General features: G+C 39.9%; 1 protein-coding gene across 1 annotated transcript in view; it reads left to right on the plus strand.

Annotated features, from left to right (window-relative positions):
- The window catches only part of LOC133991641 (girdin-like), a 66,038-nt gene that overhangs the window by 6,536 nt on the left and 32,629 nt on the right, over positions 1–26,873 (plus strand). The window contains 2 exon segments of the mRNA XM_062430128.1: positions 3,984–4,092; positions 21,170–21,239. Of these exon segments, the coding sequence (XP_062286112.1) occupies positions 3,984–4,092; positions 21,170–21,239 (179 nt within the window).

Below are 26,873 nucleotides of genomic sequence, written 5' to 3' on the forward strand. Positions count from 1 at the left end.
CTTAAAAGCTTCCTCTTAGAAAGGCGATCAGTGTGTTTACATGAACTCCAGAAATGTGTCTGTTGGGTAAACACTTAAACAGGGTTATCTTGCTTGCAACAAGGTTGTACTCGGATCACTCGAGATCTGATTTACAGAGCCAGATTACTCTTGAACTACTTTGACATGTATTCACCGTTGTCACTCAGTAATGTTTTATGGGTTAAAAAAAAAAGAGTGGCAACAGTTGTATTCTGTGAAATCCAGCATAAATATCCTATAAATATGTTGCATATGTGTATTTTCACATTATTATTTCCTTTTGGCTTGTCGGCTACAAAACGGCCTACAAGTCAAAGAAAAATATTGCCAACATTATTTGTTATTTGGTTAGTTGTGTTTCTAACTGTATTAGAACATAATGGTTAATATTTTGTTTTTTGTGTGGATGTGAGCACCAAACACCCAAAGAATTAACCTGAACTGAACTGTTAACCTGAGCATGACTGCTAATCTGCTCATCCCCCAGATTCCTCTTTGCTGTTTGGCTATCCCTGTTGTGTGTGTGTGTGTGTGTGTGTGTGTGTGTGTGTGTGTGTGTGTGTGTGTGTGTGTGTGTGTGTGTGTGTGTGTGTGTGTGTGTGTGTGTGTGTGTGTGTGTGTGTGTGTGTGTGTGTGTGTGTGTGTGTGTGTGTGTGTGTGTCCCTCTCAAATACGCATAGACACAAACACACACTCCCCTGCTATGTTTGGACTGTTCAGCTCATAGGCTCCATCCCAAACACGTGGCCAAATGTAGCCTGCATTTTGTCTTTGTGTGTGTGCATTTACACTGCTTTCCATGTGTATGTGTGTGTATGTGCATGTGCCTGGCTGCCCATACTGACTGTAATGTAGCCTGTCATATATAGGTTAACACTACTCCCTAACCTACCCAGCCAATCAAAGCCAGAGGATGAGAGGAGAAAGGCCAGTGTCCCCAGGCTTTGCATAAGGCTGCAGTGCCTATCGACAGCACCGATAGTCCATTTTATTGATTGGCTGTCTGGCTGACTTGCTGACTAGTTGTCTGCCTTGCCGGCCGTTTAGCCGGCCTTCTGGCTGTCTATCCCTAATCTATTTGTCTATTTAAAGTCTTAGGTTTACTGTATCAGCAGGAACAGGGAGGGAGGTAATATCTGGGATTTTGACCCCCATTAGGGTTCTAAGTCCTAGTATTTATTCGCTTGCTGATCCACAGAGAGAGGGGGGCGGGGTCGCCTGTCGCGTGCTTCTATGTGTGACATCAGAGAGGGAGCCAAAGAGGCAAGGGGTGGATTGAATTGGATTGTGTGACGTTGCTATGGTCTTGTTGCTGTGGCCGCCATGTTCTTGGCTACCTCCCTGGTGATGAAGGAACGTGTGAATGGGAAACCCTTTCACCGCTGTCTGTCTATCTGTCTTTTTTCACTCTTCTTTTTCTCTCTCACACACACAACTCATTCGCCGCATCACCCTCCTCGCCCTGACAGGATTACAGCCTCCTCTGTGCTTTTTAATTAAGGGGTTAAATAGACCCCCTACTATGGACCCTGAAAGGGCTGCGTGTGTGTGTGTGTAGTGAGGGGGAGAGATAGGGAGGTCACATGACTGTTCATTTAGAGCAGTATTAAAAAGAACCCTGTGTCCTTCTGATTAGCATGAGTGTGTGTGTGTGTGTGTGTGTGTGTGTATCAGGGTGGAGGCTGATCAAAAGGCTAATTAACACATCCACATTGTTGACTCGAGAGACGAGGCTTTTAAATTTGAAACTACAAATTCTGCCCTTTTCTCTGTGTGACATAACATGTATTGTGCCTTTTTATTCATTAAAAGTTGTATATAGGATGGTGTAGCAATAAAAACCTCACCCTAAAACACCTTTCTCGCTTTTTAAAGTAAGTAAAGAGCAAATTCATAGTTGGGAATTTTAGACAATTTTCTTTATATGTGAGAGGCAGGTTTTAATCGTTTTTGTGAATCTGATGTAGGTTTAATTGATCTTAATAGAATAGTAACAGGGCTGCAGTGTGATTTATTGATGAGGAAGATGCTGTTCAATTAGAAATCCTCTGTGACTGCAAGCATCCACATAGCTGAATGTCCTTGAGAAAAAAAGAAGAATCCTCCACCTTTAACCTCCCCTCTCAAGCAGAGAAATGCAAATAATATGCAAAATGAAAAAAGAATCTAAAGTATGTTCTGTTTTTGTGGTATTAAGCTTTATTACAGACATGGTGGTGCAATCCTCAAGAGCACAGATGCACAGACATGCACACACACACACGCATGACTACACACATGCTGCACACTACAAGCATGCATGTATGCATACATTCACAAGCAGCCAGGACTCTCCTCCCCCACACTTAGTGGATGTTGACCTCCATATATAGGTCATGAGATGCACATGCTTTGAAGTCTGAAGTAAATATAGTGGAGAAAAAAAAGAGAGCTGCTCTCTAACAGTGTTGATATTAGACTGGAATTTCAGCCTCATGAGTAGTGTTGTTTTCCTAGACAGTCTCATGGCAAATGTATCAAGCTAATTACAGGGATAATGTTTTTTTGGGAGACTGGGAGGAATTTTATTATTTTTTCCTTCTTGTGGTTGATGGATGGTAGACAAACAATGATATTTTTCAAATACATTTTCCATAGCATGCATAAAAGACAGTTTTCATTCTTTAAAAAAAAAGTATGCATCGTTCATCAAGTGTGTTATTAGTGTTATTCTTTTACTGTGGATTTGCCATCTATATCAAAAATTCATAGTTCATGGTGAGGTCCTCAACAGTCCACAACCTAAAATATATTCAATTTACTATCATGTTTGACATAAAATCCTCACATTCACAGCATGTTTGCTTTAAAATGACTGAAAGGATTATTATCAAAATATTTTTATAGAATGTATTCATTGACTTATTGTTGCAGCTCTACTTTTAATGATTACTACTCATGCTGTCAAAGGAAGGAGTTAAGAGGCCATCTTAACTTCACTACAGTTAAAACGAGCGAAAGTGATTAGATAACAAACACACGAATGGCTGCTTAGTACTGACCATGTTACTGACAGACACTTGACATGTCAGGCATTTCCAAAGAGACTCCGCTGACAAATTATCAGGAAACTCTTGTTTTTTTTGCATCGGGCAGTAACAACAACTATCTTGTCAGTAAATTTACCGACATGTGGTTTGAAAAGAGGGTTTGAGATGAAATGCGGTTCTGTATTGTAAAGGTAATTCCCATAGATGTGCAAATGGTAGTTAGGATCGGTTTAGATGGTGCTGTGTGTGTGTGTTTGTGGAATGTCTGTGGCTCACTAAAACATGTTGACACCCGCGATAACATCAGTCTTCATGCACGCTCCTTCTTTAAAGTCCCCTAGGGGACTCTCACTCAGATAAACACACAGCCTCTTTATTCTGCAAACACTATGAAGACACCTCTTTTCTTTGATTCAGACAGATGGGAGGAAATAGGGAACATGGTTAAAGGTCAGAGAATTACTGAAATACGTCATTGTGTGTTGGAGTTCTGATAAATGATAATTCCTCTGAATTTACTCATGAAATCAGCTCATATGCAATGTGAATCCTGCTCAGTTTAAGTGAATCCTTTTTTACCTATACAGCAGGTCTCTTGTATAATTATATGTCTGTGTCTATCTAGAGTGTGGATTTAAGGATTTAAAGGCCTCACAGATAGGATTTAACTCGCCAAATAATCTGATTTGGAGGTGGCAGGAAACACTGGTGCCATCAGATTTATGGAGGCAGCCTTTTTAATGTGACTGTGGCTTCTTTAACATGTTTATGGCACTGACCCTACTCAAACAAGGGTCCTTTGTCACTACGCTGCGAACAAAGCAACATGGTGTCAAACTAAAACACACACATACATTTTTGGTCCTTGTCTTTTCATGATATGGTTTTGACTTTTTGTGCTGTAGTTTAAATATTATGCTTATTTTTCTACAGAAATCCCAAGGCCACGGTGCAGAGGACGAATAAGAAAGTGAACAATGACCCCACACTGCGCATACAGAACCTTTCAATTCTCATCAGGCAGATTAAAGCCTACTACCAGGTAAGACGTCTTAATGCTTCACAAGATGCACAGTCGGGTATCTTGTTCCTTTCCTTGCTTCAGAAGTTAAGATTATGCAACAGTGTCCATGTTGAGGTCAATATCTTTTGCAGTTATCTTGTGAAAGACAAAGTAGATCTACCAATGTGAATAACAAGTTCATTTGTAGCTTGGGTGGAAGTTAAGCCACAAATGAAGGCATTTACTTGTTCTCCTGTGTCTGCGTTGCGGTGGACTTCATTCAAGTGGTGGGTTTAGGTTAAGTTAAAGTGGAAAAATATAATCAGACAGCAAAGTTTTCCCTTGCATACACACAGAACTGACTCCACACAAACACATACCACGTACAGACTTGTCACTATAAACAGAGATATATACGTTTATACACCAAAAATGTGAAATACATGCAGATGCACAGACACTGATTTGGCTCTCTGCTTCTCCCGCATACTCTGATCAGTTTTTGGTATTTATTTTTTGCTTCATTTACTTTTCTCTTTTTTTTTTCCTCAAAATTTAGCCTGTGCAGCATTTTTCCTCTCCAGATTATGATCATAAGCCCCGACATATCAGCCTTATTTTGGATTCAGTTTGTCTCCAGTGTCCCTGGAAGCAACCCAGACCACAAAATGCAGCTCACACAGCGTCAAATTCGTGCCTCTAAGACAGACTTGGAAGCTTTAAGTCAGAGAGATATGAGGGCGATAGGAGCTTGCAGAGTCAGATATAGTGAAGTCTTATCTCATGTTAAGCAGTGTTGTTTATTGCTTAGCTAACAGATAATCAGGCCTGACGCATGTCAATTTGCATTCTCACCACTTTTAATCATTACACAAGCTTCCTAATGACCTAATGTGCTGTAGAGAAAGTGGGTGAGAAGTAGGTGCTCCTTGATAGCAACTTATCAGAATATCATTTGGTGGTAGTGATGCATAGATATACAATCAGCTAAGCCACATTCAGAGGAGCAGACATATGTCCCTTTGCAGTACATGCATATAGAACGCTACTGTTGATTGTCCCGGTCACACAACTTGGATGAGGGTTTGCAGCCCATATTGAAGCATGGTGCCAGATAGTCTATGTAATCCTTGTCTGTTATCTTTCTCTGTCTGTACAACTGAGTGCAAATAAGAGTTTTCGTCTTTTTTTCAGCAGCGCTCACAAGTTCTCTCAAGAGAGGGATCAGATGTGAGAGGGGCGAGCAATACCTGCTGTCTGCTGCACATTTGGACACTATCTTTATATCTATACAGTATACAGAGGCTGAGCATGAGCTGATATCATGGTAACACACCCAGTGAATCATGGAAAAATGTCTCAATCTGGCCTGACCAAACTTTATAACAGCATGGTACTAGTTTTCTCTTCGTTGGGCAAATTCATCTCTGAGACCGTACATAACCGTGACATTATCATGTCATATTATGTCACTCATCCTCACTGTCAGGTCATTTTGAAATGTCAGCTAAGAATAACAACGTGGTAGTTTCTGCTGGTGTCTTGCACAGCTCAACAATATGATTTCTGTCACAGTTGATCTGTTCTGTGGCTTTACTTGAGACGTTTAGTGTTACTTTTTCACTCTGCTGTTATACAGTATTTCTTAAATGCACAGTGTCACTTCCTATACTGTGCAATTTTTGTGAAATCTGTGAGCTTAACAAAATGAAACAATTCAAGAGAGAATATGATTCACTATTTTTTCTGCAGCAGTGTCTCAACTGTGTTTGTGATAACCAGGAGTTGAGCGTGACCCAGCATGCTGTTGCGACAGTACAGTGAGTTTAGGAATGTTATCACGGCCAAGCAGTCGCACTGACAGAGACACAGCTTTCCCACACTTCAGACTTTGGACTTTGACATGTATCCTTTTGTAGCTGCATAAAGGCACTGTGAATGGAAAGACAATACATTTTAAGGCCTACTATAGCTTTTAGTTGGATTACATTATCTCTGAAACTTGATAGTGCTGGAATATAACCAAACAGATGTTAAGGTTTTTGTTTTAATTTAATTAATTTAGTATAAATCCACTGTTTTTTATGGTGCAAGTTCTGTATTTTTTCACAGTTTTGCCCAGAAGTGAAGCAAGGAGTGTCACTGATTTGTTAATTGCTTTGTTAGATCTGCTTTGTTAACATCCTGTTAATCACTCCCAGGTCATCTTATTTAAACAATCAGCCTATTGTGTAGATGTTATAAGTCCACTAAAGCTGCCCTAGGCTGCTCAAATAGCTGCCAGAATTAGCTATCTGTCAGTGGCTGCTGGTGGATTAAGTAGTGACCAGAAGAGTCTGTGGATGATGAGATGACGGGTAACGTTAAGGACATTACCCAGGGCGTCTCAGTGACTTCGTTAGTGACAGGACATAGCCTGCATCTTTACTTACCTGGATTCACCACGTTTATGTAACACTAAACTATGTAATACTTGCTGAAAAGAAAACATGTAGAAAATATGAAATTATGTATTTGCCATTGAAAGCATGTGTACATATACAAAGGAAGTGTAAACTTAACCTTGTCCTTGTGCGTTATTTCCTGTTTTCTCACAGTTGCATTTTTAGTCATGTTTGCACATCTGTTCAGCAGATTTCATGAAACTGTACTTAAACTGGATTGAATCATTGTTTCAAATTAAGGTTTGTACTTTGGGTTCACTGAGTTAAACGTTTCTGATTTAACACAAAGATGACCAAAGCAAGTTAAACCTATTTGAAAATGTAGTTATTTAGGGATAATAATTCCTTGATGGATCCTGACTGCTTTTATTACTATATTTTGTGGCTTTTTAAGTCTTTATTACAGCAGTGATGACAAACTCTACGAAAGACATTGGTACAGTGTGACTAAACAGGTGTTGTTTTCAAGACCTAAATGAAGGACAAGAATTGCGGTGTTTATTTAACACATAAAAAGAGGTAATCTAATTAAGTTGTTTCAGCTTTCGGAGGACAATGTAAGCTGACAATGAAACGTGTTAGTCCACGGTGTCTCAATAATCTTCTCTGTTCGTCCCATGCCTCGCTCTGTTGACCCCCTGGTCACACTATTGTTCAGCCACTTGTGTTTACAAACGGCCTCACAGAGACCACCTACAGGTTAAAACCCCCTTTTATTCCCCGTAGTCCTCGCTGTGTATCAGTCTGCCCCCCTTGACGGCCTTTTGGGGACTAACCAGCCACTGAACGTCAATCGGTGAGCTGGTAATGAGATGGACCTGCCTGTTTAAAGTGGACATTTCAGTGCATACTTAAGACAAAAACCAAGCTGTGTCATAGTGTGGTTTTACGGTCAGTTCTTTATACCAAAGATTTTAAGCAGAGTGAAGACACTGACACAGGTTATTAAAAGTCAGAAGATGTCTGGTGAGATAAAACACTACGAAGGAAGAGACCAACTGTGAGATAAGCATGTTTGACTAAGAGAGAGATTGTCATCCTTTGCTCAGTAAACCAGAAACAACTAGACAGTCAAACACAGAGGTGGTATGAAGCAGACCTGTCCAGTCAAATAAATAAAGTGAGAGTCCTGGTCATAATGTGGTCTGCCTGGCTGCTGTCAGCTGAAAAGTCCATCATGTTTGACAGCAGTAGAAGAGGTTGTACCTTCTGCGTTTCTCTGTCTCTGTCAGTTTTATAGATAGTTACTTTTGAGACGACTCGGTTTGTAAAAAAATGACATGTCATTATCCTATGTTGCTCTGTGTATAATGGTACAGCTAAAAACAAAATAAGTGCAGTGATTTGACTTTGAAAATGAAATTCGATTCAGGGGCTTCTCCTCTGATGATTGTATCCATCTTAAGTTTCAGGGGAAGCCCTCGTCTTGCTCTGTCATGTATGCGTCAAGTGTCACACCTACACATGTACAGTGTACTCAGAAAATACTGGGACAATAACATATTGTTTGTTTTTTTGGCTCTGTACTCCAGCACGTTGGAGTAAAACAGCAACAATGACTTTGAGATTTAAGCACTGACTGTCAGCTTTAATCTGATGGTGTTTTCTGCTGTGCTGTTCAAAAACTGGAGTGCCATTGTCTAAAAAGGAGCTACATTTCCTACACTGTTCAGCCAAAATGTGTCTTAACACCACTTAGGTTAAGGAGTTTTCAGCCTATGTAATTTCATTAATTCATTCAATTCAATACAAATTGAGTGTAGAGCAAAGAACAACATTAAATGTGTCATTGTCATATGGATCAGCCTGTACTTAACCACACAGTTTCTGCTCTAAAGTCAATAAGAACTGGTTCTTATTGGGGAAATGAGTATGACAATTGGCTTTGATACGTGCTTCTGTGGTGGCTCTCCTTTTCCTGTGCTTGTTTTGTAGCTTATCGGTTTCAGATTTCCAGAGCCATGTGGATGGAGACAGAACCGTCCAGGTCTGGGGCTAATGGACTTATCAGGTTTTCAATTTACTCTACCACTCAACAATTTGGAAGAGAGCATGGGGCTAGTGGAGGCTTTCTATGGTTGGTTGCTTTCTGTGATTCAATAAATTGATCTCACATAAGACTCTTTTTAATTAAATGTTCTCTGTAATCGTAGATCAGAATAATTTAGAAAGCACTCTCATTAAAGCAGTTGGCTAGTGTTTTTTCTTCATTGAAGCGCTATTGAAAAGGCCTAAAAGGAATGCAGCAACATGAGCTGGATTTATGTATGTGAAAATCAAGGTAATGCAGTGATGTGTGACCACTGGTGCCCACAGATGTGTTGTCTCGTCTACAAAAGCTTTAGATTTAATTCAGAGTGCAGGAGGTGAGGACTATAAATTGAATTTAAGCTTTTGCTGACTCATCAAAGGATCTTCGGCTGTCAAGAGAAAACTAATTCATTAACCTTTTTGAACCATTAGAGGCACACAGTTGTGGACCTTTCCTCTGACTTTCTTTGTCCCTCTCCTCCCCCAATGCCTTCCCACCACTGCTCTACTCAGCTCCTACTTTTCCACTACTCATTTCTGCCCCTTCACTCAAGTACAAAATGTAATCCTAGCAGCATGTGTATGCATGAGTGTGTGTCTGTGTGTCATTTTCCACATGGGAAACTCAAGGAGATCGACTTTGGATAGTTGTGAAAAAGGAATTGGTGCAAGGCAAGAAATTCAATAATAATAGTTTTCATTTTATGGTGTCAGCTCTCTTGGGCTGAGCTTGCATGTAAGGAGTGAGTGAGTGAGTGAGTGTGTGTGTGTCTGTGTGTCTGTTCAAAGTCTCAGTTACTGCTCTGGTTAAGTAGAGTGTTGGAGGAGTTCAATGTCTAGACTTTGATTTCAGAATATGGTGAAGCGATCAAGGTTAAACAACTGTAAACCTGTGCGTGCTTGTCCATATGAAAGTACGCTGTATTTTAACGTTACGGCACAAATAATGATTGCAATGTCATTATTTTTTAACAGCAAGTGACGCTAAATCTGCACGTTAGTAATTGTCTCATTTCTGCTTCCTGAGTTGGGATATCAACTTTTACGGTTACTTGCTCATTTCTGTTGTGTAGAGTCAAGTCCACTGAAGGTTTCATTTCTCTACTGGTCAGTCCAAATATACTCTGGGCCTCTTTTTAATTCAGTGGCCTTGGTTTGGCATTCTTAAGGGGGGTGTAATATGGAGCCTCAGCCAGCTGAACTAAATTCTTTGTGCTTTTAGTGGATTTTCTCAAAGCTCGCTAAGTGATTCCTTTTGTCCTGGTTTATGAAAATCAGGTTTCGAGAGCATCTGTTGCCATTCAGTGTCAAAAAAACTTGATGCCTTTTCCTCAATAAATAACATGGCTACTTTATACGTTTTACAAAGGTATGTAAGCTTCATTCGATGTCAGTCAGTGTTGATGTGTTTTTTTGCAGCGCTACACAGTTAAAAGTAACATTCTCTATGCTCCCATCCTTTAAAAAAAAAAAAGAAGCATTCAACATTAGTTTTGGAAATAAGAGCTGCTCTGTCCTCTCTGTGCCACTGCTTTGGTTTGGGGTGTGGCGTAAAGGCTGGTAGCTCTGTTTTGACTGTTCAAAGGCTAACAGAGGCCACCATTCATACTGAGGGTGTCTGGCCCAAAACTTTTGCAAGACTCTTTGGCAAAGCAATGAGAGAAGGTTGTGTAGGATAAGTAATCAAGACTTTCTTAGGTGTTATTTGTTATCTTCTGTAGGCTACGTTAATCAGAGACAAGCCTGAGAATACTTTGATGGCCCTGGGCACATTCAAGTCCAGTTTCAGAAACCATGTCAGGAAGTTTCACAGACCTTTCCAGGGTTTTTCCTGGCTCAGATTGGGCCTTTGGGGGGTGGTGACGCATGGTACGCACATTAAGCGTGATCTGTCCATGTACAGTAAAGGCAACAGCTGCGTCCGAAATCACTCCCTTATTCGCTAAATAATAGCGGTATGGTAGTTTTCACATCTTTAATATGTGGAGCATTACATTGTGAGATTGTTAGCAGAAAGTAATGTACATGCCACAGACACTGCTTTTTTTGTTCCATTGTGGAATATTTGAGGGCTCTATATAGTGGATTTATTCACACACTCAGCATTCGGACAATCAAATAAAATTGCAGAGTGTAAATGTAGTGCACTATATAGTAAATAGGGACACAGCCAATGAGTCTGTGTTACCTTATTAGACAGAAATCTATGCATTTTCCTTCTATGTCTGACCATTTGATAAACAACTATGTATTATGCTTGAGTAAGTGAAATCCCAATAAATACAAGTGGTTAAAAAATATAATTTTATTACAACATGGGATGAAAGGGGAGAGGCAGTTAATTGCAGTGGTCACATATTGCTTCAAAACATCTCAAACTCATATTTTTATTGACTGGATGAAAGGATCTCATAAGGCAACGGTAGTCGGTGTCATCAGCTTTTGGTCCGCCAGTGACTGCCCTGCAGCACACGTTAAGGTGGTCATCCTTGAGCTGCTTCCTCCATGGTGTTTTCACCTGTTGAAAACTAAATGGAGAATGCAATTATTGTGCTATCAACAAATCATATTGACAATCATTTAACATTTTGGAGTGGGGCATACACGGTATATGATAGATTACACAACATGTTGTCTTTATTAACCAGCTTGAGGGCAGAGAAGAAACGCTCAATGTGTTTGGTCTGGACAGGGGCAGTGAGGGCAACAATGGGTGCCAAGCTGAAGGAGGGATAAATGACTGAGGCCTTGGGAGATAACAGCCAGAGGAGAAACTCTTTCAGTGATTTAGACTCCAAGCAAATAAAAACAATGGAGTAATGTCATTTAGTGTGAAGTCTTATTTCCAATGACCCTTTTGTCTTGGCTCTTGACCTTCCCTATGAATATGTTGCCCTGTTGGAGTAGGACAGACTCCTCCAGTCTGGGGATCTGCTTGACCAGTTTGCATCTCCTCACACCAAAGTTTGGAGCAGAGTTTTCCAGATGTTTACTCGGCGTGAAATCACCAAAGTGTTGCAGGGCACTGGTGCTGGTGGAGCAAGCGGTTGTTTATGTTTTCAGCCAGCATAGTGAGGACTGGTTCTACCACCTAGTATGAAAATAAGTCATGCCAAATTGATGAATCGAATTGAATGAATTGAAGTTTTGTCCACCCCAATAACATACATGAGGGGGGCAAAATATTTGGAACACTTCAATATTAACTTAAACACACCCACTATGACCTCAATTATAAACATAAAGAAGAATTATCGCCTGTCTGAAAATGTCAACAAAAACTGCAGCTGTACAAGTTTCATAAATGTAAAACTTGCAAAACTGTTTGTTGTTGTGTTGGATTGCATTAGATTGCACATTCCTAATGAAATGGCCGCTGTGTATTATATTTTTCTACAAATGTTCTTCCCAAGAAAGAATTTGTTATAGTGAAGAAGAATTCAGGAATCCAGCTACCTAACTTGTACCTCCTGTGGGGGATAAGGGAGTCTGGCTTATTGGCTTGTTGACATAAAGCCTCACAAAGATGCTCTGTTACTGGGCCAGAGTGACACACACACACACACACACACACACTCACATGCATACATGCACACACAATCCGCAGACATACTGTAGCTATTAATGCTTGTTTTTGTTTTTGACATGGACACCATCAAAAACAGTGAAAAAAGAATTTTCCAGCCTTCTTATTACAGCTTTTGCTTGAAGCCAGAAGTTATTTTTTATTGCCTTCAACTGGAGCTCTGTCAAAGTACACACATATTTATTTTCTATATATCTGTTTTTATAAGTCTGGAATTCCCCATTGACTCCTTGTCTTGCTGCTTCTTTCAGCATCAGCCATGAGCAAATCAGTTTATTAGGGCATGTGCTCATAGCTTCAGGCCAAATGTGTGTTGTCATGCAGACTCACATGCTAGCTAGTCTGAATGTCCTGTTGATGACGCAGCTAGCTATTTACAATAGCATGGTCTTTATGTGTTATTTATCACAAAGGCACTTGCACAACTTTTATTTGAGTTGAATAAGGGAATATAATTCAGTTCAGAGGTGAATCGATCCATACATTTGACATTTCAGGTATTAAAATGATGATACCATATCAGGGCTTGGTTCTGAGTAGCTTTGAGTACTTTTCTTTACAGCAAAATAAAAAATGCAAAAAAATGATTATAAAAATGACTACCACAAGAAATTATGATGAATGTTTAAAATGATTATTAATACAGGAGTGTTTATGTTGCTGTCATTTATATGTTACTTGGTTTATTGTTAAATTCATTTTTTTCTATTTCAGTCTTTTATTGACATCAGTCATTCAGAGTACATCATATATTATATACCTAGTTCATAAACAAGGGAAGTGTTCTAGTACATGTCATCCAAGTGTCATTTATAGCCACCCGCTTTCTAATCATCCTCTTACTGTAAAACAAACGCTCACTTAATCTCAGACGTATTTGTACAGTCATCCCCACTGTAACTTTAGTATTTGAGTTTTTGTTTGTGCATATAACCAAACGTATTGTGTATGTAAAGTTGACTTTTTTACGATCATAAAGTTAGAAAAAGAAAACAAAAGCAAACTAAGTTAACATGGAACAAAAACAAAGCAGCCATGGTTAAAAATGTCCATTATAAACGAAGGGTGTATATAAATCCAGTATCTATAGTTAGTCACAAGTGATTTCAACTGTGTCATAAACCTGCCATTTATTAACAAAAACATTTTCCCACACACTTTTTTCCACAATATAAACCTCTATAGTCTATGTATAGTAAGCGGTTCAGTCTTATACCAGTTCCTTTTATAACTTTCTCACTGTTTTTGAGCTTTCAAGGCCTTCATGTTGAGCGGTGTCCACCAGTCACATCATATAATCACAGCCTTGACTGGGAAATTACCATCGGCTCACCAAAATAACACAGCATGCCCGTATGTGTGCATAGATTTCTGTAAGGACTTACTTTGTGTTTGTGCATGTCTGTAGCAAGAGAGAAAGTACATGAAGAGGAATTAGTGGCGGCTCTGATGTAGAGTAGGTTCCCATATGTTAAAAATGGGTGGTAGTTTAGGCACTGCTAGCAGAGCAGCTTTATGAAGAGGAAGCTCAAAGCCAGGTTCTTCTTTTCCATCACTGATCTACAGAAAAACATCTGAGTTGTGTCAATAGTATTCACAGCTCTGTAATAAAATAAAGAAAATCTAGCCCCAAAAAAAATCTGCCAAAATTAAATTTTTTTTATCATGTATTCATTCAGAAGACACATCCTTTATTATACAAAGTTTGGACAAGTTATAGCACCGAACCACATGACCTATCGTATATTTAAAATGTATTTATTCTGAAGAGCACTTCATGTTTTTAATGCTACAAATTAGCTAATTCAATTTGCAAATTGAAAACAGTAGATTAGAGTTCAAGAGAACAATCAAGCTTCATTTAAATCATGCCCTTTAAAAAGAGCAATAATTACAATGACTTCAATTGTAAAGAATGACGTGTGTGTGATTGTGTGAACTTCTCCAGTTAGTGTGAAGCACAGCCCCGGGGTGATGGTGATGGAAGGGGTGGTGGGTGTAGGGGTTCCCTGGCTCACCTGCCTCCACCTTTGAGACGAGCAGCAGGATGAACCCGTCATGCCTCGGGCTCTGTTGTAAAAAGCACTCTAGCTGATAGATAACAGCAGAGAACAAAAGAGACATGGGCACTAATGGCTCGTTTTCTCCTCCTCCTCACACAAGAGATGGTCTGTCCATCTGGCTGACAGTAGACCCTGGCTGCTCGTCTTCTCAGCTGAGTTTTACTGTTGAGCCGAGAGCAACTGTTGGAGTTTCTTCAGCTTGTTAGGTGAAATCTAATTATTTAGTAGTCCCTCTACCACCTTATCTTTTTTTCTTTTATTTAAAATTGTAATATAACCAGGAATTGCATGAAGTGCAATGTCCACAGGTTAATGCTTAATTGCTCCATAATTCACTTCATGTGTGCTTGTGTGACGCTCTTGTCATTTTGCAATAATTTGAACAGTAATTTTAAAAAATTGTCTGAATAAATAGATGAATACCCAAATTGGTTTAATCCACTGAGTATTCCACCAGGTAATAAAACCATGTTGATTTTCTTTGTCAGTTTGCTTTCATGTTATCATTATTGATCTTTTTTAATGTTGTTCACGCCAATAATAAGAGACTATAGATTAAAAAAACATTTGGAGATGATACTTGTTGATTAAAGGCCTAATTCAGCTGCAGGTGGGCTCCTTGCATCCACAGACAATCACTCTTTAGATCAGTGATGTTGGCCTGTTAACATGCCAGTCCTTGAGCTTGAATAAAAAGGAATAAAGAGCATCAGGCAGACAGATGAAAGCTTTTAGTTATCCATCTAGGAACATTACTATAGGGGTGTTGCTTTGCTCGTTGAACAGCATTGCACAAACCTCTTTTGTGTTCAAATGGATGTATGACAGTTTTGAACAGCAGGAGAACTGTGTTTGCATTGATTCAGTTAATGAGGATGCAGTGAGGTCTGGTGTTAAGTGGTTTCTGTCTGTGTGTGTGTGTGTGTGTGTGTGTGTGTGTGTGTGTGTGTGTGTGTGTGTGTGTGTGTGTGTGTGTGTGTGTGTGTGTGTGTGTGTGTGTGTGTGTGTGTGTGTGTGTGTGTGTGTGTGTGTGTGTGTGTGTGTGTGTGTGTGTGTGTGTGTGTGTGTGTGTGTGTGTGTGTGTGTGTGTGTGTGTGTGTGTGTGTGTGTGTGTGTGTGTGTGTGTGTGTGTGTGTGTGTGTGTGTGTGTGTGTGTGTGTGTGTGTGTTAGAAGTGACAAAAGGAGGAAGCGTTCTCCTTCCCTTTGTTGGTGGTAATAACCTTTTCAAGTTCATAATCTCTGCCGTTTTTTCAGCAGGAGAGAAGTCCGCAATGCCATACCCATAAGAGGGCTTGTGTGTGTGTGTGTGTGTGTACATGTGCTGTACTATGTGTGTCAGACTCACTAGCATGGGGAGAATAAACCCATCTCCTCGTTTCTATGGTAACGCTCTATGTCTGCAGAATGGGTGTGATTCAGGATTTCAGAGTTCAGGCAGGATTTGTACGCACATGCACTGATGCAGACACACACACACACACACACACACACACACACACACACACACACACACACACACACACACACACACACACACACACACACACACACTCAGTAGCAGTACAATTAGTCCCCTGTTAAAGCTGTGCTGGTAGCGGAACTTGCGCTTGGTTGGATAGGTGGGAAGGAGTTGCAGGGAAGTGTGTGTGTGTGTGTGATGGGGAGGGCGGATTTAACACACGGAGCCCCTTTGAGATAGAAACACAGCAGCAGCGTTATAACCCTTATCACTGACACCAATTTAAAACAGACTTCCACACATGCAGTCTTACCTGCTGTACGTGCACACACACACACACACACACACACACACACACACACACACACACACACACACACACACACACACACACACACACACACACACACACACACACACACACAATACTTACTGATCTTCCGACCTTTACTGTCTGGATGAATGTGTGTTAGCACGTACTCGGCTGCTGTCTCAGTCAGCAGAATATTATCTCCAATGTCAGCAGACATCTATTCAGCCCACATTTGATTTAAGACAATAGAGCAGACTCCTTTCAGTGTGATATTGGTCTAATTTTCTCTTAAAATATGCTATTCATTAAATTATCAGTCAGACATTTCAACACACTTCATCATTCAAATGAAGATGAAAGTGTGCACATACTTTTGACTGGTACAGTTTATATTTGACTTAGGTAACTATAAGATACTGTTCTGCTCACATATACATAATTACACATGTTAAACTTGTCAATGTCTTTGCACACTGTGTTCATGAAGACAATCTATTGAGTGAGTATATTATGTTATGTTTGACAAGCTCCCCTTTAACCAACACCCCATTCTATCAATCTGTCTAAATATCTCTGTGGGATGGAAGATGAGCTGTGAAACCTACTGGAATCAATAATACAGCAATATAGAGGAAAGAGGGGGTGGGGGGTGGGGGAAGGAAAGATGTTGAGGGTAGAAGGAGTGGAGGAAGAGGAGGAGGAGGAGGAGGCTCACCCCTGCGTGCCTTGACTGAGAAGTGATAGAATCAAAGCTGCATCACTCTCTTTCTGTCAATCTTCCCCTTCCCCCTCTATTTGTCTCTTTTTTTCTCCATCCACTCACTCACTCCCTCTCTGTCTGAGTCTGGCCTCCTTTGAAATTTTAAATCACTGCCCATTGCCCATTCCCCATGTGTGAAATGGACATGATTAGATAATGAATATTGGAGAATGACATAGCGACTGAACCAAGGACGTTTTTGCTTTCACAGCTACAGTGAGGCGGGGAAAGCTTTTCCATTTGAAAGCAGGGTGTGTGTGCGTGTGTGCGTGTGTGCGTGTGTGCATGCCTCTCAGTGTTTGTAGCACATTGCCATGATGTGCTCAGTGTGGCGGCTGGTCTCTCTCCTGCAGTGTCCATCATGTTTTATGTATGAGAGCTAAGCCTGCACTAGCTAATCCAAGAGGCATATTAGTCTACTGTAGTTTAGCTTTGTTATTAGCCTGCTGCTAATCCTCAAAGCATGTTATTCCCCTACATCCTTCAAAAATTCAGTCCATTTGAGTAGCAACATACTTAAAAAGTACAGGAATTATCCACTTATATTAACATGAATATAGATGGAGCTGGTTGGACCTGTATGCTTTAGTTTGTGGTTTTTGCTTTGAGTATTGCCAAGATGTTGTACTGTGCACTATTGTGTACAATTAGTTAGCATTAGTCCTGTAATGCTACATTGTCTTTAAACAGTTATAAAGTCAGATACAGAATAGAGATTGAAAATATGAGAAAATGCATCAGAATCTCATGATGCCCAAGGATTTTGTTTTATTTTTTTATAGTAAACTCAAAACTAACGCCTAGGCAGATCAGAGAAACACAACAACAACAGACTAACAAGAGCAGCTCAATAGACCCTTGAGAAGGGAAGGAAAAAGGAATGAAAAGTCAGTCTGAATAGCACAGTGTTGCACAAAGCTCATGACTCTGCACAGTGCAGATAATTCCACTGCAAACTCTATAAGCAGAAAGAGAGGAAATCAGTTGAAATGATTCATTCGGGAGTGGAACAAAAGTACAAAAGGCACAGTATTGTTCAGTCAAATGTCAGTGTTATCATTATATTTGGGTGGCAAGAAAAAGTATGACAGCCTGAAATATCCTGCTTGCACAGCAAACACATGCTGCCGTTGAAAGGGACAGGTGATGGGGAACAGTGGTTCAGAGCGAGACAGGTGGTCATTGGAAGAGAAAAGTGTGTGTGTGTGTGTGTTGTCACCAAACAACAGATCTAGTATGAGTTTTCTACTTATTCTCTGTAAAGTCAAGAAGCATACCTAGCAGTTTGTACAAGCTAGCAGAGATATGTAACAACATTGCTCTTCTTTGTATGAAAAAAATGACCCTCATATCTCTCACTGTCTGGTTACATTTAGTCTGTTCACCAACGGGTAACAAGCCAGCCTTTTTGTCTGGGCTTGGTCCTGGTCCTGCAGTATTGTATTACAACAAAGGTGGATGATTGATATGGGATTGTTTCTCCCCACGTATTGATTAAAGGTTTGTTGTTTTTTTAATTTAGTTGTCTTTGCCCTTTAAAGTCTGGTGGTTGGTTTCTGCCCAAAGCTGTTGTCCTCATATCTACATGGCTTTTTTTGGCTGTCGGGCAAACCAAATGTCTCTCTCTGTGTGAGACACCAACTGTGGCTGTCTGATGATTCTGTCTGACGCTTGTTGAGTCAATCTGTCTCAGTCATCAGACAGTATGGCTGTTTGCTTGTTTCTAAGTGGGACTTCCTGATATTAGTCATCATCGCTATCATAGTCACTCTATATATCATCATTATTATCAGTGTTGTTGTTGCCATCACTTTGCCATTTTGTTGATTTCTGCTATTCTCAATGCATTTATAAACATTTTGTTGCTTTACTTGTAAAACGGATAACAGTTATTAGAGGCTGAAAAAACTGTTATTAATGTTCTGTTGACAGGTTTGGAGATGTGCAGCTTCTTTTGATCATAACACAATATAATCCGTCTCCCTGCATGCCCCATACACCAGTGTAGACAGAGAGATGGACAGACAGGGCAATTGGGGTCATTGCTCTTATCACCACTGTCAGAAAACCATGGCAACCATGCTGCTAACCTAATACTGTGACTGTCCATCACTGTGACCCAAAATTTGACCTCAGCTCAAAGAAGCTTCCTTCTGTGTGTTGATGCTTTCCCCTCCTGAATATATTTAGTCAGCAGCTACAAAGCTGCAGAGAATCGTTTTCTATGTGAAACATTAATAATATCAAGTAGTGTCAATCCTTCTGAATTGAGACAATCTGGATCCATCCCAGTCTGCTCAATTGTGAAGTACAGATATTTTACAAACACACTGGTCACTAACTGCAAAACTGGACCCACCATCAGTGTTGACCAAAATAATAAAACACTTACAATTTTGAGCCAGCTCCTTGTTTGTTTATTTATCAGGCTATTGTACTACATGTGAGTGATCTGCACTGAGCATCTGTCGCCCTATTCTCCACATCTTCTTATGTTGGCCATTCGTTTTCTGTCTCTGCATCAAATCAAACAGTCAACAAAGGTTTAGACCACAATGGGTGTCACAGGCCTCTGCTGCAAGCCCCCGATAAGGAGGGTATAGCTGAAGTTTTGCTTGCAACTGTACTGAATACATTTCCCTTGACATTAAGAAACAATGTCGTTCAACAACGTGCATTGTACACAACACAGGTAAAGGAGAAACTGATCATGAAGTAAACCTTAGGAAAAAGAAAATGCTAATTTGAAGATGTAAACTTAAAACACATTTTCAAATGTTTGCATTGAATTATATACACCGGTATTGTAATACTGACCATATGGTCATAGTAATCATGTTAGGGGCCAGTCACGCTACTCAGAAGCTTATTTGTCATTGAAAGTTAGGTGCTAAATCTCAGACAATAATACCTGTGCTTCTTTCTACAGATTAGTGAGAAAGATTTTTAAAAGTGTTATTTGTAAATGTTACATGTAAAGAATATCTTAGTAAGTAAAGTGTTATCCTTCTGACTTGGTATTAGCGGTGGCAGATAACAGTGATTTACCTTTTTTTTTTTACTATCCCTCCAGCATCTAGTTGAGGTCATTTAGAAATGTGTAGTATATTAGGTATACAAATTTGAATACATCAGCTCTTGGTAAAACAGATGTGATGTGTGTGTGTATTTTTACCTAATCAAAACCACCAAATGATGTCAGATGTCCTTCCCCCCTTTTACCTCCACCATGAAGTAATGCAATATGTATAAGACAGATGGTTACTGCAGGAGGACTTATACTTTACTTATATAAGCCTCTTTGTGATGACATCAGCAGTAACTTGCACAGAATAGACCAACCGTTGGGTCAGATGAGTTCAAATTGCTCTCTGCCATCAGGTATATGAATTATTCAAGTCCTCTGTGGGTTTGGATTTGGTTTATACTGCTTTAAAGGTTTGTATTTGTGATATATAATACATCACAATATGCAATGACAATCATGGACCTTTTTTAATTGAAAACATTTTATGTCATATTAGTTAGGCCAGAGATTAGGCAGTATCATTATTTAAAGGAATTTAAATAAAGGATTTTGTTGTTGGTATGTTATTGTATTGTGATATGAGTCCTGTCATCCATACTGGAGGTCTGTGTGTATGCGTGTGTACAAATGTGCATTGCATGTTTCAGTATGAGAGTCACAAATTGCAGTTTATGGTTTCATTTTGGTTGTCATGATTGACACGTGAATGGGGGGGACCCTGTGGCAAAAAACCACACCACAACAGTTTAACCCACATAAATACCACTGTCACTTACATCATAACACACACACACACACACACACACACACACACACACACACACACACACACACACACACACACACACACACACACACACACACACACACACACACACACACACACACACACACACACACACACACACACACACATACACATATATATATTGGATGACCTCACTAGTGCACATTAGACCACCACTCCTGTCCACTGCAGGAGATTGATGCTGTTAATTTCGGTGTCCCTCAGCTGTCTTGATAATCTTTTGAAGTCTACACCTCGCCCACACTTGAAACTTATAACGCTGGTAAAATGTACACCTCAGGCCTGACATTCACAGTTACTTTCCTTGATAAGGGATTCTATTACAGTATTGATACCCGTGGCCTTCCATTCCCAAAGCCTCAAAGCCCCAAGGATTGTGGTTATAGTTGTATTCTTATTACAATGCTGAAAGTGATCTCAGATGAGAACCTTTGCTCTCTTGGTTAAATGTGAGAGGCTTATTTTATAGTCAAATGTCACCCATACCTTAAATATTTGAATCTTCAATTGAAATGTTGACCAAACATACTTTAAAGTGAAAAAAGCCAATATTCAAAGTTCTCATTTTTATATCTAATTTATAACTCTTCTTGACCATTATTTTTTCTTTGTTTGTAAAACAGGAGAATCTCCAGCAGCTGGTGATGATGCCTTTACCAAACGTGTTGGTTCTGGGACGAAACCCTCTCTCTGGTAAGTGTCAATATACTTCACAATACAACAATAACATTATACGTTTGAGTGATCCTGCCCACTGAGGATCAAATCAACCAGAATGGAAACACAAAAAAAAAAGTATACCTTCTCCAAGACCGCCCCCCTTTTGAATCACATGGTTAGCAAGCGTGGGTACAGTTCACAAAGAGGACACATGAAATCTTATTGTGTTACTTCATTAGGATTCAACAATAGACTTGTTTTAATTATCCATTGCTTTGATGTTTAAAATGCCTCCCTCTCACTCTCTGGCTGTAAATTACAATTTTTCTTGCTACTCTCATTCTTTGTTTTAATGAGCTGTCGATTTGACTGTCATTCAAACCCACTCCATTGAAAATTAGACATGATGTCAGAATTAAAAGAAATGGGTTGGATTCAAGGACAAAATGAATGTTTTTCATTTCTTCCAAGGCGTCATTGTCACTGTCGCCTTGGCCAGAGTTAACTTGTGCTTTTATAAATCCTCATGTTCACCAAAGAGATGCGTTACTGCAAATCTGTAGACTTCTATTATCTAAAGTGCTAAATTAATTTAACCATTTTGCAGCGAAGCCTTAACCTACTGAACCCAGCCGTGCTATTCGATACGTCTGTGCGGCCTCAAAGCAACAGTAGTGCAGGGTTAAGTGTATGTAAGGTTATTGAGAGTGCCCAGATCAGTTTGACCTATGCAGCCCAAAGTGCTACTTGATATTCCAGAGTAACCTTGATGAAGCCGCAGAAGAGAGAAGATTACTGGATGCAGGCTATCATTTAAGATCACAGTGCACTGGTTGTGGAAATAAGAGCTTTGTACATATAAAATGAGAAAAACTGCTTGCCCAGCTAGTTCAATCATTGCCTCTTACTGCAATATCTTTGCTAAAACCAGTGTACGGTCATTGGAATGGTTTGGAAAATTGTGTCCAAACAAAGGTTCATAGCCTTTGTGTACATCTCTGTGCAAACGCAATCATCAGCTCTTCAAAGTGAATTATTTCCAGGCTCGGCTCGCAGAGCCTGTTGAAGGATATCTGCGCCTTTTTAAACAGACAGAACAGCTTCTAAATCATCATCCTCACTCAACTGCCTTTATCGCGCTTTCACCACAACTATTGTTGTTATTTTTGGGTTATCAATAGTCACAGTCGCCTTTCTCTTTTCATGCCTCTCTACTGGCATAAAGGGGTAAATAAATGAACAATAAGAGGCTGCTGTGAGTACACACACACTGTTGACTGTGTTTCTGTGTCATGCACGGGTAACTAGTTGATGGTTTACTGCATGGGATAAGAAAATATGTCAAAGTTTTGCCAAAGTCACAGTTAAAACAAGCTTTCATCTTTTTTAAGACTAAGCCAAATAATCTCCATGATCCCCTTGTTTATAGTTTATGCAGTATAAAACTATCTAATGGGTTATTTTAAGTATTTGTCCAACTACTGGTGATAACAACCATCTGTTCCACACTTCAGATCTCTTTTAAAAATCTTTCTTTTGGCATTTTATCCACTTCTGCTTCTTATAATAACACAGTCCAGTCATTGTGAAGCCTAGACAGATTCTTTCATAAACAGAACTCCCAAAATAATGTCTGTTTGAATGTGTCCGTCTTTTTAAAAATATTCCAGATCTACAGTATTATACAAGGGCTTCACACATGAACGAAATGAATATCGAGTGAATACTGAAGTTGACCTAATGCAGACAAGAGTGAAGGGCAGCTCCGAGCAAGTGGACTAGAGCAGGCAGAAAGCATTAGTCTGCATTCCTCAGGGTTTCTTTTGCCCTTTACCCTTCAGCTTGTCAGATAATCAGTCAGTCAGCGAGTCAGTCCGACCAGCAGTGGCTTTAGAGTCTGGATCTCTGGATCTCTGGATCTGTGGCTCTGTGGCGGCTGCCAGCTGAAAGTCATTGGCCATGTGGCTTTTATTATGCTCTCATTAGGGGGCAGGGGACGCCTCTGTGTATGTGTGAGTGCACGCACGTGTGTGTGTTTAGTTGGTGGTTGGGGGAGGGGTGTCTTCACAACAGTGAACAGTGAGAACGCACTGTTGCACCCCCAGGCTCTGATTTACCCAAGACTGCCTTGTATACACGCACAGTGAGATGCACAGACACACACTGAGCTGTGCATGCAAGTAGTGTGTTAAGTGAGTATGCCTGCATACAGATGTCAGCACAGACACACACGCACACACACACACACACACACACACACACACACACACACACACACACACACACACACACACACACACACACACACACACACACACACACACGAGTACCTCCTTTGTTTAGTCTGTTTTTAAGCCTGTGAATTTTCAGCAGTGATCTGGTCTGATCTCCAAGAAACAGTTTTTTTTTTTGTGATGAACTGACAGGTCTAGTCTGCAATAAATATACAGCAAGTGACCAAAAGAAACATCATATTCTCTTCACTTCCCCTGTGGAAGGAACACACTGCACTGTTGACAGAGTGAGGCATATTAGGACCAGAGGCAGTCTACAGCAATCTATTCATCTGTTTATAAATATAAATACATTTCATGAATAAATATGACCGAACGTATGAATGACAAAAATAAAACATGGTTTTGGATGAATGCACCTGTCAGAGAACAAAAATCCCTTTCAAGAGTAGCAACAGGAAAGACAGCTGTTTTTCGCTGACAGCTGACAGAAAGCATAAACTGAGGCCTTGGCAGGGTGTGTGTGTATGTGTGTTAAGAAGTAGTTCACCAAAAAAATGAGGCCTTCTACTTGACTTCTTCTGGAAAATTAATCTGTGTGTGTGTAGGCGAGTGGTCTGTGTGTCTCTGCAGTCTGTTTTCTTGTGTCGAGAACAGACGAGAACTGTGATTGTTTGTGTGTGAAAGGAGAAGTTTGTCATTTTGGAAAATGTACAAACAAATGATCTTCAGCACATAACATCCTATAAAAAGGCTATTTGTTGATTTTACACTTTAGCTTGCGTACTGATTAAACAAAAGAGATACAAAATGTTATTTAGTGAGCTTTAGAGGTGCTGGTAGGCATAGCCCGGCTAGCTGTTTCCCTGTTCCCAGTTTATGTGCTCAATTACATTATTTACTGTAGCTTCATTTACTGTACTATAAATCATGCAATCTTTTCATCTGACTCTGAGCAAAAAAGCAAATAAGCGCATCCCACAAAATGTGAACCTTTTCCCTTGAGTATATATATATTTATATATATATATATATATAATATAGGTAATTTTATATTCCAATAACGAAACACAATATAGCACATTTTTCTGTATAGTTGAATAGTTTCTGGTTCTGTCCTTACTCTGACCTTAGTTCAGTGTTCCTTGTGGAAAGGCAGACTGGGTTGCGTGCAGTGTCACTGACCTCAGCTCCAGGCTGGCTGTCTTTGTTGTCATTGGACACCAGATCCTTACTTATAAAGCGCAAATGACCTAAAATGAATTGAAAATAAAGGTTCAGGCGACTCTGTCCTCTGCTTCTGTGAGAGGGGTTGAATACACCCTGGCGTGCTGTCAAAGCAATATCAGACTGCTTGTACCAGTTTCATCACTGGCACGCAAGTCATCGGGTTCAAAGTGACATTCAAACAAAAAATGTATTTTTTTAATGGACATACATGATTTACGTGGTCAAATTTTCAGGTTATTCTGGATTAATCTGGGGGAAAAAATCACATCCTTAAAAAAGAGAGGGTTGTAGCAATCTCATGCACACACACCCTCTTATTCACTCACATCCTCCTCACACACAGATTAACAATGGCACTGCAGGATGAAAGGTTAGTCACTGTCCCCATGACCTCTTATTTCCTGCCAAGAGGATGAAGCTGGGAGGGAGGAAAAGAGGTGAAAAAGGAAGCCAAGATGAGTGAATGCAAACTCAGGGGGCGCAGATGATTTGTAACAATGTTTAAGGAAGGAAGGAAGGAAGGATGGATGGATGGATGGATGGGTGGATGTGTGGGTGGGTGTTGCAGAGAATAAATGGATGGATGGATGGATGAAGTATGTGTTTGTAAGTAGGGAGGAAGAGAGGGATGGAGAAAAGAGGAGGCGACTGCTAGCAGAGAGATGGGAAGCGCCTCTTTGCTGCTGCTGCTGCTGCTGGAGGGAGATATGTCTATTTTCAACCTTGTCTCAGCCTCTCTCTCAGCCTCTCTCTCTGCCTCTCTCTCTGTCTCTCTCTCTCAGCCTCTCTCTCTGCCTCTCTCTCTGTCTCTCTCTCTGTCTCTCTCTCTCAGCCTCTCTCTCTGTCTCTCTCTTTATTTATTTCTACTGTATTTCCCTCCCTTTGTGTTTGTGTTGCTCTGTGGTGCTTTCCCTCTTTTGTGCCTTTTGCTTTCATCTCTCCCTCTTACCGTTTCTCCCTCTTGTTCTCCCATTCTAGCTGTATAAATTATTTATCCTGTGAGGTTCCTTATCTTTCCTACCTAGCTCCACTGGATCTGCTGAGCTAAATCCCGTCCCTGACTAGAATAGGTTTCTGTGGCTCTAATAGAGTGCAGTTAAGCCTTGCAGCTATGAGAATTAAGTTTTTATCAGTCGTCTTCTAGGCTCAAATTCGCTCATATTTTCTGTAATTTTTATTTGATATCATGAATGAGGAATTCATCTTTTTCTTATATTGATTGAAACCAGACTGAGCAGTAACATCACGTTGATTGACACACCATGCATTTTGATTTATGATTTAAATTCATAGTACATAACTGGTTATTTTTTGGACAAAATTATATGTTATATGATGAACTGACTTTTAAAATATGTTAAATTCAGCAAACATATTATTGATATAGTTTTTTTGCCTGTCAAGTCATATCACGCATGTCTGGGTGCTACTCTGTACATGCAGGAACTTCAGCAGGCTGCAGTACAGCACTCGTCTAGACTGTACATGTTTCCTTTACATTCATTTAGCTATGGTGTCTGATCCAAGAGCTTGAAAGTTTCCTTAATAGCCAGAAAAATAAAATTCACCATTTTTCCTTGGCTGCAGTACAATACAAATCCAATTACAACTGAATTTTCATACCACAAAAGAAATATCCAAAAATTAGCCAGTCCTAAGGGGTAAATCAACAGTGAAGCCACATACAGAAGAAAATAACCACGCAGAGCTTAATTTTTCCACCAGCTGTAAGGCAAAATAACCTGTATTGACATTACTGAACGTGCAGCACAGCAAGTTTCTGTCCCCTAATCAGTATGTGTTCACCAAACCCTTAAATAAAACCAATTCCGGCTTGGACCAAGGTTGCAGTATGAGTATAACCTTGGTTTAAAATTGAAAACCACATTAGGACCACAGGGATGTCTCAGTTGCTCAGTAACACATTGACGTGTGTCTCTATTGATTCAAGAGGAATGAGAGAAGGAGGATCGATTTGATTGTTAGGAGGATTCAGTAAAATTGATTGAGAGAACCTGTCAATTTTATATACTTTCTGTTTTGGCATTTCAAGCCCTCCCAAAGGAGCTACGGGGTCGTCTTCCTGTTGCTCTTTAATTAGGCACTTTAAACAAACAATAGAAAGTTATTCTATAATTGACTGTAATATTGAGAAGTAGTTTTACTTTACTCAAACTTGTTTTTCATTTAAATCTTTTAGAAA

The sequence above is a fragment of the Scomber scombrus genome, chromosome 12, assembly GCF_963691925.1.
Source record: "Scomber scombrus chromosome 12, fScoSco1.1, whole genome shotgun sequence".
NCBI classification, from domain to species: Eukaryota; Metazoa; Chordata; class Actinopteri; order Scombriformes; family Scombridae; genus Scomber; species Scomber scombrus.